This window comes from Pelophylax lessonae (assembly GCF_965119305.1).
Source record: "Pelophylax lessonae genome assembly, chromosome: 8".
In the NCBI taxonomy this organism is placed as follows: Eukaryota; Metazoa; Chordata; class Amphibia; order Anura; family Ranidae; genus Pelophylax; species Pelophylax lessonae.
The window spans coordinates 179,800,318-179,814,211 of NC_138775.1; the positions used below are offsets into that span (position 1 = coordinate 179,800,318).

General features: G+C 39.6%; 1 protein-coding gene across 1 annotated transcript in view; it reads right to left on the bottom strand.

The window, feature by feature from the left end:
* Positions 1–13,894, bottom strand: part of RTCA (RNA 3'-terminal phosphate cyclase) — a 71,202-nt gene that overhangs the window by 20,334 nt on the left and 36,974 nt on the right. The window contains exons 6-9 of the mRNA XM_082266052.1: positions 12,965–13,023; positions 12,183–12,324; positions 8,455–8,579; positions 8,159–8,217 (exon numbers count right to left, since the gene is read on the bottom strand). Of these exons, the coding sequence (XP_082122178.1) occupies positions 8,159–8,217; positions 8,455–8,579; positions 12,183–12,324; positions 12,965–13,023 (385 nt within the window). The remainder of the gene's footprint in view (positions 1–8,158; positions 8,218–8,454; positions 8,580–12,182; positions 12,325–12,964; positions 13,024–13,894) is intronic.

Here is a 13,894-nt window from a genome sequence, read left to right on the forward strand (position 1 = left end):
CCCACCATATATTGCTGAGCTTTAAAGCATCACTTTTTACCATGAGATAATAAAGCATGGGGTCTATATTTATACTTTCTGAAACTAAAGCTGCTATTTGACTTTTTGCTAAACAGATTATGCTGAAAAGGGCTTTGGGTAAAGCTGGATACACATTATACAATTATCTTGTACAATTTTCCTTTAGCTTTACCAAAACCATATAACATGAGGTCAAACCTAAACACTTTCAATTTGTATGCAATCAATCAGGCCCTTGCACTACAAAGTTGAAGGTAAATCTAAAGTAACATGAACAATAGAGAAAAAAAAACTTGTATAATGTGTAGCCAGCTTAAAATGTTACTAAATCCACAACAGTAAAATCAGTCTGTATATGCAGTAAAGCATGCTTGTTATACTCAAAGTGGAACCTAAGGGGTTAATCCAGCACATTGTGTAAAAAGGCTGCTTGATCCGGTCTTCCCTAAACCTCCCCTTCTTTTACAGTCCCCAATCCATCTGCTGATAGAACAGAACCTTGGGGGTACTCTGCTCATGCTCACTTTGCTAGAGAGATTTGTATTGCTAGAGAGATTTTTTTTTTCTTGGGAGGGTGCATGTGATCAGTACAGGGCCAATCAGCACTGTCCAGACAGAGTCAGGGGACATGCAGCCTTATAGGACAGTCAGAGGAGAATGAAAACTCTTCCCAACAAGCTTTAACCAGACACTGATAGAAGTCATAAGACTGCTATATACTGCTGATGAGAAAAAGTATTAAGCAGTTTAAATTTATGCGGTTGTCAGCCATGTCCTCTACTGAGCTTCCGCCGCTGGAGACCAGATGGGCTTCAAAAAAGGTATGTATACGGATTTCTTCTTTACAGGGCTAGATAGGTTAGTGTTAGATCGTGGATGTCTGTAGATGTAGGGATTTTAGTGTTAGAATGGATTTACACTTTAACCCGTTCTTCTGGCAGGGGGATTATACTCCAATATGGTTTTGAGGATTTTTTTTTTCTGTTTTTTTAGTGGTTACCATTGTTGCTGTTCCATGTCCACCAGGTGAGGGTTTTGACCCGCCGGGTATGTTTTCGGCAGTGCATGTGCATGCTTTGGTGACTTTAGGTATGTGGTTTTGAAGGGGTTATCCAGTCATGCATGTTCTGTGACTCACATTAACATGCGTTTATATTGAATTTCCTAATAATATCGAATCTAACCTGTATGTATATTTTGTTGTAGAGATTTTAATATATGCTCCCTACACTCCTGAAGAAGCGGCAACAGACCGCGAAACATGTAGACATGTGAACTTAGCTGTCCATGAGTTTTCCCTGTGCATTTTCAGCATACTGACTGACCCTACTATTTACATTTTGTGATAAGCAATCATAGTGGAAAACTCATGGCAGATATTGGGAGTGGATATGTATAATTTTGTGTGTTTTTAACTTATTTAAGTTTTGTACTTCTTGTACTTTTTGTAATCTATGCTGGTACCAAAAAATTAACAAACTCTCCCTTATCCTTTTACATGTTTTGGAATTGATAGGATATAGGGAAAACTTTATTATCCTGCACTCATGTTGGACATTGTATGAACTCAAGGTATCACACTATGGTGAATAATTTGATTAATAGCACAGTAATTCACATATGTCTTCATGTGATTATGTTATACTTATTTACTGGTGAAAGGGTAAAAATATTGCGCTTAAACACTTAAAACACAACCAAAAAAGTGCTTGTGTGCATAAACATATAAATAATAAATATATATATACTAGTGAATAAATAAATAAATATATATGTTGTGAAAAGTCCTTAGTGAAATATATCAACAATCCTTAAAGTGCCCAGTGCAATACGGATCTCTCAGCAATGACTGAAAATCACTTTAGCTTCAAGTGAGGGACCTCCACCGTAGGGACTTTCTCCACCCAGTGCTCAGGGTAAATACTTCTTACCGAAGCTGGTGGACCCCTTAATTACAGGGGGTCTAAAACAGCATATAAGGTCCACAAATGCCTCCAAGCTATCCTTCAGGTCCCTTAATAAGGCTCAGCTCGCACAAGGAACTCCAAGTATTTCCAGGGTGGTATGGTATGGAGAAAAAGATAAGGAAACTCCGATAGTGTAGTATGTTCTATTATTGGGGTTTATTAATAGAAATGCACTTACTCAAACATCATATACAGAATGCCTTCATGGGGTAAATGCAGCATGGGTTCGGTGTACGGGACGCTCCTCTCTTCCTGCGTATCACCAACCCGGAACTCCACGGTCTCACGTTCCCGACGCACGTTTCGTCAGACGCGCTGACGTCATCAGGGGATCATGTGACCGTACGTTTCCATTCACAATAAATAGAAGAATCGGACTGACAACATCCAATCGCTGGCCCGCGGTTACTGAACCGCCTATTCCTTCCGGGATGTTAGGTTCTCTCCTCCTACCAGGAAGTACTCCGCGGCCATATCTTATTTGGGCAACTCGCCAATACTTCGCTATATTAAACCTGAATAGACAATCGCCAATATTAAAAGAGATCCGACTGTCATCCTGAAGTTTAAAATGTATTCAAATGCCAATCAATGTATACCAAATAGAGCGATGGGATGCTGTTTACAGTGAATGATATAAACAGTTTAAATATATATATATATATTACCCTCAGTACAATTTATAGACCAAACTACATACACTTTATTAAAATTATTAAAACATGTATTATAATATTTTTAACCATATCCCTAAAAATTAGATTTATTAATATAGTAGATCTAGTGCTAAAAAATATTGTTAAATTCATTGTTGCTAATAACATTTATTAAAATTAGTGCTAAGAAATAAAAGATGAAGTGCGCTAAATGGGAAATGAATAAAATTCTCAAAGGTATATTTGCAGATAAAATTACAGATAAAAAGGATATAATAAGAGGTTGATTTTAATTTTAAATTTTAAAAATTTTAAAAATTTGAGATGTAACAATTAAGGTCGATATCAATATTCATACCCGACGGCTGTAAAGTTTGCATTTTGTATATCCATTGGGTTTCATTCATGGAGATCTTTTTAGTCATATTTCCCCCTCTCCAATGACGATCTACTCTATCTATACCACAAAAGGTCATCTGAGATGGGTCCTTATTGTGGTATAGACGGAAATGATTGGAAAGGCTATGCTTGGGAAATATATTGGGAAATATATTTCCGTCTATACCACAATAAGGACCCATCTCAGATGACCTTTTGTGGTATAGATAGAGTAGATCGTCATTGGAGAGGGGGAAATATGACTAAAAAGATCTCCATGAATGAAACCCAATGGATATACAAAATGCAAACTTTACAGCCGTCGGGTATGAATATTGATATCGACCTTAATTGTTACATCTCGAATTTTTAAAATTTTTAAAATTTAAAATTAAAATCAACCTCTTATTATATCCTTTTTATCTGTAATTTTATCTGCAAATATACCTTTGAGAATTTTATTCATTTCCCATTTAGCGCACTTCATCTTTTATTTCTTAGCACTAATTTTAATAAATGTTATTAGCAACAATGAATTTAACAATATTTTTTAGCACTAGATCTACTATATTAATAAATCTAATTTTTAGGGATATGGTTAAAAATAATATAATACATGTTTTAATAATTTTAATAAAGTGTATGTAGTTTGGTCTATAAATTGTACTGAGGGTAATATATATATATTTAAACTGTTTATATCATTCACTGTAAACAGCATCCCATCGCTCTATTTGGTATACATTGATTGGCATTTGAATACATTTTAAACTTCAGGATGACAGTCGGATCTCTTTTAATATTGGCGATTGTCTATTCAGGTTTAATATAGCGAAGTATTGGCGAGTTGCCCAAATAAGATATGGCCGCGGAGTACTTCCTGGTAGGAGGAGAGAACCTAACATCCCGGAAGGAATAGGCGGTTCAGTAACCGCGGGCCAGCGATTGGATGTTGTCAGTCCGATTCTTCTATTTATTGTGAATGGAAACGTACGGTCACATGATCCCCTGATGACGTCAGCGCGTCTGACGAAACGTGCGTCGGGAACGTGAGACCGTGGAGTTCCGGGTTGGTGATACGCAGGAAGAGAGGAGCGTCCCGTACACCGAACCCATGCTGCATTTACCCCATGAAGGCATTCTGTATATGATGTTTGAGTAAGTGCATTTCTATTAATAAACCCCAATAATAGAACATACTACACTATCGGAGTTTCCTTATCTTTTTCTCCATACCATACCACCCTGGAAATACTTGGAGTTCCTTGTGCGAGCTGAGCCTTATTAAGGGACCTGAAGGATAGCTTGGAGGCATTTGTGGACCTTATATGCTGTTTTAGACCCCCTGTAATTAAGGGGTCCACCAGCTTCGGTAAGAAGTATTTACCCTGAGCACTGGGTGGAGAAAGTCCCTACGGTGGAGGTCCCTCACTTGAAGCTAAAGTGATTTTCAGTCATTGCTGAGAGATCCGTATTGCACTGGGCACTTTAAGGATTGTTGATATATTTCACTAAGGACTTTTCACAACATATATATTTATTTATTTATTCACTAGTATATATATTTATTATTTATATGTTTATGCACACAAGCACTTTTTTGGTTGTGTTTTAAGTGTTTAAGCGCAATATTTTTACCCTTTCACCATTTATGCGTTTACACGTTTTTATTGCAGCTTGCACTATGGAAGCAATTCCTCACATATAATCAACATTTGACTAATAATTTATTATCGAATATCACCATTTGCGCAGTTTCTTTTGGGTTACCAATTCGTTTTTTTATACTTATTTACTGGCCAGCTCTTAAAATGTTATGCAAAATCTTCTATGGTGCTTATGGAATAACTGTTTTATTCTTTTTGCTTGGTTAGGTTTTTGCCTTGCTTATCCTTTATACCAGCCGTCACTAAATGGCGGCCCGCGGTCCAGGAGCGGCCCGCACGATGCTTCCGCCCGGACCCGTCAGGCCGCCACTGTAAGTAGTTATTAGTTTGCTGGGACCGCGGGTGTCATTACGTGTGTGCGCCCCGCCCCCTGCTTCTTTCTTCGGCTCCCTCCCAGCCAGCCGCGAGTTGGGGCGAGACGTCACGAGCGGGCCCCGCCCCCTGCTTCTTTCTTCGGCTCCCAGCCAGCCGCGAGTTGGGGCGTGACGTCACGAGCGGGCCCTGCCCCCCTGCTCGTAACTGCGGCTCCTGACTCTCACACTCAGCCTAGAAGCGTGCTCGCCCTGCCTCTCTGATGTTCGCTGCTCCTGGCTCCCGCATTTTCTGCTCCCAAAGGTATGTGGGGCACATTTTTATAAAATGCAGACTGATGGGCATATTTTGTTAAGGGGCACACATTTGTGTCCATTAGAGTGCCCCATAAAATATGCCTATTAGAGTCCCCCCTAGCATAAAATGTGCCCATCAGCGTGCGCCTTATTTTATGTTAAGGGTCACGCTGATGGGCAAATTTTATGTTAAGGGGAACTCTAATGGGCATATTTTATGTTAAGGGGAACTCTAATGGGCATATTTTATGTTAAGGGGAACTCTAATGGGCATATTTTATGTTAAGGGGAACTCTAATGGGCATATTTTATGTTAAGGGGAACTCTAATGGGCATATTTTATGTTAAGAGCAACGCTGATGGACACGTTTTGTTTTGCCCATCAGCGTGACCCTTAACATAAAATGTTCCCATTAGAGTGCCCCTTAACATATGGGGCACTCTAATGGGAACATTTTATGTTAAGGGGCACGCTGATGGGCAAAACAAAACGTGTCCATCAGCGTTGCTCTTAACATAAAATATGCCCATTAGAGTTCCCCTTAACATAAAATATGCCCATTAGAGTTCCCCTTAACATAAAATATGCCCATTAGAGTTCCCCTTAACATAAAATATGCCCATCAGAATGCCGCCTAACATAAAATGTGCCCATCAAAGTGCCCCCAACATAAAATGTGCCCATCAGAATGCCCCCTAACATAAAATGTGCCCATCAAAGTGCCCCCTAACATAAAATGTGCCCATCAGCGTTCCCCTTATTTTATGTTAGGGTCACACTGATGGGCATATTTTATGTTAAGGGGCATGCTGATGGGCAAATTTTATGCTAAGGGTCACGCCGATGGGCACATTTTATGCTAGGAGGCACGCTGATGAGCAAATTTTATGCTAAGGGTCACCCCGATGGGCAAATTTTATGCTAGGGGGCACGCTGATGGGCAAATTTTATGCTAAGGGTCACGCTGATGGGCACATTTTATGTTAGGGGGCACTCTGATGGGCACATTTTATGTTAAGGGGCACTTTAATGGACATATTTTATGTTAAGAGCAACACTGATGGACACGTTTTGTTTTGCCCATCAGTGTGCCCCCTAACAAAATGTGCCCATCAGAGTGCCCCCTAACATAAAATGTGCCCATCAGCGTGCCCCCTAACATAAAATGTGCCCATCAGAGTGCCCCCTAACATAAAATGTGCCCATCAGCGTGCTCCTTATTTTATGTTAAGGGGCACGCTGATGGACACATTTTATGTTAGGGGGCACTCAAATGGGCATATTTTATGTTAAGAGCAACGCTGATGGACACGTTTTTGTTTTGCCCATCTTTCTGAGTCATAGCTCAGACTTCAGATTCGGACCTCGGCCCAAAGAAAATTTTAGCAACCGGACCTCCTTGAATTTTAATTCATTACCCCTGCTTTATACAGTATATATCCTACGATTTTCATGGACAATGTGCTCTCATTTTACTGCTAATTGTGTTTGTAGAAAATAAAGACATGTTTAAATAAAACATCTGTAATTAACCACTTCTGGACCGGAAGGATTTGCCCCCTTAATGAAAAGGCCATATTTTGCGATTCGGCACTGCTTTACTTTAATGGACAATTGCGCGGTCGTGCGACGCTGTACCTAAATAAAATTGATCCCCTTTTTTTCCCACAAATAGAGCTTTCTTTTGGTGGTATTTGATCACCTGTGCGATTTTTACTTTTTGCGCTATAAACAAAAAAAATACCGAACAATATTTTTCACATTCTGCTATAGAACATTCCCCAAAAAAATAAAAAAAAAATAAAAATTTTTTAACATTTTAGGCCAATTTGTTTTCTGCTACATTTTTTTTTTTTTTTAACCAAAAATATCGCAATAAGCGTATTTTGATTGGTTTGCGCAAAAGTTAACGCATCTACTAATTACAGGAGAAATTTGTCATTTTTGTGTTTTTATTTTTTTTTTACTAGTAATGGCGGCGATCTGCAATTTTTTGCGGGACTGCGACATTGCGGCGGACAGATCGGACCCCTGACTGACATTTTTGACACTTTTGGGGGGGGGGGGGATCAGTGACATTACTACAGTAATCAAAAAATATGCACTGTTACTGTAATAATGACACTGGCAGAGATGGGGTTAACACAGTGGGTGATCAAGGGGTGAAATGTGTACCTAGGGGTGTGTTTCTAACTGTGGGAGGGCGTAGCTTGTGAAATGAGCACAGAGACCTGTGTTCCTATATAGAAGGATCACAGGAGCTCTGTGATCATTCCAGGGAGAAAAACAGTCAGCTGTGCCTGTGCGCAACCGACGTATACCTACAGCGGTTCACGCAAGAGCGGCTGCCTGCCTCAGTATAACTGCGGCGGGCGGTCGTTAAGCGGTTAAAAAACAAAAAAACAAAAAGGAAAATCATACAATCAGATTGTAATTTGTGTGGGAACCATTAGTGTTGATACTTGACATGAGGCCTGCTGGATGGTCAATGGGGAGTCCCTCATATAGGCCAGTATCATATGTAATTTGGGGCAGCACAGTGGCCAAGTGGTTAGCACTTCTGCCTAGCAGCACCCCAACCATGACACTACCTGTCTGGAGTTTGCATGTTCTCCCTGTGCCTGCGTGGGCTCCTCTTCCTCCCACACTCCAAAGACATGCTGGTAGATTAATTTGGCTCCTGTCTAAATTGACCCTAGTATGTGTATGTATGAATGAATGTGAACTAGGGATCTTAGATTGTAAGCTCCTTGAGGGCAGAACTGATGTGAATGTACAATATACGTGTAAAGCACTGTGTAAATTGACGGCGCTATATAAATACCTGTAATAAATAAATAATACAATAAAGCAGTATTACCCTTCTTCCCTAGTGATGATCCTGCAAACATACAACCTGTGGAAGTCTCCGCTACGATTCTATAAAATAAATACAAAAGTAATACACATTAATAGATAATTAAGTCTAAATATATATATATATATATTTTAAAGAAGATTTATACTACAAGAACAGTCGGGCCTATCTCCATACAAGCCATAAAGCATTCTGTGTTTACAGACAACCCTGTATCATCCATGCAGTCCCATTGTGCACACCAGTGTTCCCCAAACGTCTTCATACAACCCATAGACATCGACCCAGACAACACTTACATAATCCCGCTACCATTTCCCACTGCTTTTTCTGCAGGCTCTTGGACACCTTGAATGTTCACATACAGATCCCTCAACTCCCGTCGTATACAGCGCACTGCTGCTGAAATCATGTCCTTCACCATCTTGCAGCGAGATCAAGAAAATATGGTGCAGATATTAGGCTTTTTTAAAGGAAAATTAAATGCCATAAATTAAAACTTTTCTATTGTGAAACTCTTTTTGCTAAAATCTGAGTAAAAATGTAAATTATATATTTAGAACAAATGTTATGCATAATTTGTTTGGACAGGTATGTTATTTAAATTAAAGGGGAAGTCAATCCTAACACTAAAATCGGTCTCATGCTGAGCTGAGCTATCAGTGGTGGCTTGGCTGTGAAGACATGTGCAGAGGAGGCCGCGAACAACGGAAGCCTCATAGTAATTCTATGGGGGACGTAAATTCCCCTTCATTTTACAGCCTTCATTGTTGGCTGTCTCCTGCACAGAGCTTCTGCCGCTGGAGACCGGACCGCATCAGCTTCAAAAGAAAGTATGTGTACCGATTTCTTCTTCTTTACAGGTCTAGATCGGTTGGTCTTAGATTGAGAATGCCTGTAGATGTAGTGATTTTAGTGTTAGGTTGGACCTCCCCTTTAATATTATAAAATGGGACCATGAAAATGCTTCTAAAAATGAGAAAGATGGGCAACGCAGGGGAGGCCGTTATTCCTTGTTGCAGCTTTATTATACTAACTGCATTGATATTAGGCGAGGCAAGACCGCACCAAAAAGCTCAGCAGAGTTTAGACGTGTTCCTGAAGGCAAAGTTGAACCACAACAGTAGAAATAAAGCTAGCCATGCACTAGTAGAATTTTGAAAATTTTAATTTTAAGATTGTTCGATTTTCTAATCTTTAGTGGGGTCAAACCGAGGTTCCTTGTTTTGACTATAGTGAGGAGAAAATTTAAGGGCGCAAGATGGAAGTTTTTCCATGTATGAACAAATTTCTAAGGCAGGCCATCCATAGAGGGTGCAAATTTCTTTGCACCTGTGGTTGCAGGAAAAAAAAAATTTGCACGATTCCCCCATCAGAGACAGTGCTGACAGGGGAATCCCTCCTGCCGAGCAATTGTCTGCTCCCAGCAGGGGGGTGGGGGGGGGGGTTGTAGTCCGCTGGGAGAAAAATGTAGTTATTGCTAGCGGCTATAGTAGTCGCTAGTGATAATCTAAACTGAATCCAGTAGACTGGTTGTACCCAAATTGATATTTTGATCAACTTGGTACATTCAGCTTGCCTGCACATGATCCGAATCTTGGCTGGATCAGCAGGTACCGGCCAAGATTCAAACCGTCTATGGCCGGCCTAACAGTGAATTTTGTTTGGGAAAGTCTATTCAATCCAAAATAGAATGTTAAAAGCAAATGTTTTTGAAGTACTTTCAAATGACATTCATCAAATGATTGAATATACAGATAAAAAAATCTACTGCTGTATTGGTCAGCTTGAGAGTAGTTCCAGGAATGGGAGCCTCAGGGTAAAAGCAGCAAAAAGTCACAAAGGGTGATTTTTAGTTGTTCAATCGGGCTTTAAAAATTGTCTGCAACAAACTGCTAAGAGTACAGATTGATCCCTCGCCAATGGAACATATTTCTCCCTGGGAACACAGCTACAAAGTAGAATGTAGTAGTGGTTATTTGCACACAACTGCTCTATTAGGCTGCCATGTGTGATTCATTGTTGTAGATGTATATAACCATCCTAAAAAGTGCATTCTCATTATGTGAGCACTTATGTAGCAGTGCCCTAGCATAAAGATCCTGGTCAGACTTTCTTCTATTCTAACAAGCTGTGCATGTTCATTTATTTATGTAGCTTGGTAATAGCAACTTTGGCTGGACTAGAAAATAAATAAATCAGATAGACCTATAAACTTTTTGCTGAACTGAACATCTTATGGCTCATTTCCACTGAGCTTTCTGGTACGGTTTGGTTAGGTACGGTACGCTATTTATGCAGTTTCCATTATGAATGGTACCCTAATTCCGAACCGTACCACTTTTTTGGTACCCTTTCGCTGGGGTACCAAGCACATTAGTACCGTACCAACAGGGTGGAGCTACACTCTGCAGAACTTTGATTGGTTGACAGAGAATCGTCTATCACAGCTTTCCTGCTACACCACGCCTATCATGAAAGGGTACTAATGGCAGTCGAAACGCAATGTGTACCGTTCCGAACCGAACCGTACCGTACCAGTGGAAACGAGGCATTATATATATACACACCTTTTTTTTTTCATTTTAAAAACTCATCAAATTGGGGGCTAGTCATTCCTTGAAAAAAAAATTCCACAAAGAAGATATAGACCTCAAACTAATGTGAAAAGACGGTTACTATACGAAGACAATTTTTCCACCAAATAATGTGTTCCCATTAAAAAAAACACAAAGTAACGTGCGTAACTCCAACCGCATGCTATATCCTCTATAGGCATACAAAGAAAATCTCAGAGCAAACTATACTTTTGCTTTGAAAATGTTAGTCCACTTTTGTCACCTACTTTTGTGGTGCAAGGCAAGTTATTGTTATTATTAATATTATTATTCTACAGGATTTATATAGAGGCAACAGTTACACAGTGCTTTACAGCATAAAGAGAGAGATTGTACAGTTACAATACATGTCAAGACAAGAGGGTTAGGAGGGCCCTGCTCCAGGGAGCTTACAATCTAGAGCAGCCTTTTTCAACTAGGGTGCCCAGGCACCCTGGGGTGCCTTAAGGTTTCTTCAGGGGGGCATTGGCAAAACAAATTGCCCAAAACTTGTATACAAACCAGCGTGTGGATGAAGGTTGGCTTTTTAGTTACACTAAGTTAAAGGTTTTCATTGTGCCCCATTATAACCTTCAAGCTGCCGGTGTTCTAATGACCATTGCCATCTGTTGATAAAGAGCATGTCAGTTGCCTGCATAGCATCCTTTTTTGACCCTCCCCTGCCCCTCTTCATCAGCATTGGGGTCACATTAGCTAAGTGATGGAGAAAAACCGAGGGAGAAGTGAAATATTGGAATACTAGTCAGTACCAGTGTGCAAAGGTGTATTTGCTTAGGAAGAATAAATCAGTTCTAACTTTGGGTGTCCTACTTGTGACTTGTAGATGCTGCTGCATTATGTAAAACTATTAGAATAGCTTTTACATTTTAGTGTGGAGTGCCTCAAGACTGTCCATAGTTTTTAAAAGGGTGCTTCGAGACTGTCCATAATTTTTCTTGTACAAAAGTTTTTAATTTCGAAAAAAAGGCATTAACATACATCAAATACACGATACATGTGTACAATGAGTAAAGAAAAAACTGGAACGCAGAGAAATAGATATTGGCAGAACATGTTACAGACATAGTAGGTGCGCCAACCGGGAAACAACACGGACCAAATAATGAACATCAACAAGCAGAAGAGCACATAAAGAGCACCTAAAGTCCCTATTATGTGACTGTCCATAATTTTTAAAGGGTGCCTTGAGACTGTCCATAATTTTTAAAGGGTGCCTCAATACTATCCATAATTTTTAAAGGGTGCCTTGGGACTGTCCCATCATTTTTTAAGGGTGCCTTGAGACTGTCCCTAATTTTTAAAGGGTGCCTTGACTTAAAAAAAGGTTGGGAAACACTGAACTGCAGGAATGGTAAAGACTGGCATCACTGAATTTACACAAATAATATATAGGAAATGCACACACTGACCTTGTAGGGAAGAACTCCAGCCACAAAGGCACGTCCATAGATCTTTGTGATGGTACCTTTGTCTGTTAGGTTGATGGGCTTCAAATATTTTATAGGAGATACCCTAATTAGTATTTCCCCTCCTCCACGTGGGTAGTAACCCCTGCAATTAAAAAAAAAAAAAAAAAAAAAGATTTTAGTACCAGATAAGAACTAATCAGAACACTATGCCAGCCAATATGCTGTTTTCCATTTGATGAACAGATCATTATAAATATCTTCAATTACTTATATACAGATATGTATAATTTACACAGAAGACATAAAAATACAATTACATTAGATAGGACTGGCCTGCATTGTGGGTTTCTGTGTAAATAAAAAAATAATACGCATCTGACCTACCTTTGAGCATTTCAGACTAAAAACACACTGAGGGGGAATTACCAAAAATGGCACAAGCTTTTTGCCTGCGTCACTCTAAGCTGGGAAATTGAGTAGATCCTGCTCCTAATTAACAAAGTGGGTACACACCTTTTGTTAACTAGGAGTGATCTGCTCTATGATATATGCTGTATCGGTGACAGACACAGCACAGAAAGCAGTACTTAACTGGACGCAGAACCTACACCAGTTCCTATTTTACAGTGAAACCGGATCTGGCAGGAGTGGGGCAGTGTAGTGAATCTTTGAGTACTTCTTATGTATATCAGCCTCAAAAAATAGAGTATGAGAATAAAAACAAGTCACATTACATGTAACAAACACTATTTCATTTCATTATTTGTTAAAAATTGGTTTACCTTTTCCTAATGTCACAATCCAGTTTAAAACCAAAACGCTCTGCAACAGGCTTAAACACCTAATTAAACATAGATTAAAGAAAGATTTGATAAATACTGGTCAGAATAAGTCAAAAATGTACAACCATATTATTTATATATTAGTGCCCATGTACTCAGGCATTTGGCTTCTTTGCCTGGCCATTTAGAGGTACAGGACACTGTGCACATATACAGCATGCCTGTATTGGGTAGTTTGTTCAGCCACCATGCCCCCCGACCAAACACAGATTGCCTCTGGCACACAGCCCCACCCAATCATAGCATAACTACTGAACATGTCCTTTACTCAAGCACTGCATTTTGTCTCAAGCTGAACAGACTATAGAGCACAGGCAACACTGCTTGGTTTATTAACTAAAGGCAATCAGACTGCGCACTTTGCAAGTGCAGTTGCTCTGGAGCTTAGTAAATGAGATAAAGCTTAACTTTGCAAAAACTATCCAATCAAATGCTAGGGGGGAAAAAAAAACAGCTTTGCTTGCACATGATTGGATGATGGAAGTCAGCAGAGCTTCCCCTCATTTACTAAGCTCTGAAGCAACCGCTCTTGCAAAGTGCACGGTCTATTTGCCTTTAGTAAACCATCCCGTGTGTCTGCACCATGTCCTGTAACTCCGCCACCCACTATCAGGAAGAAGAGGTGTATGGTCACATGACAGAACTTTTTAACCTTGAGAAAAAGGTAAGATTACGGAGCCTGCATATTAACTGTATTAGAAAGTGTCTATATGATATACAGAATGGACATCTGTTACATTGTCTGCAGTTTGGTTTTGAGTGACGTTTGCCCGTCTGTTGGATAAAAAAATAAAACTAATAAAATTACCTTAAAGGAATAAAAAAAAAAAAAAAAGTAAAAGCGTCTATAACTGTATATTCACAATTACT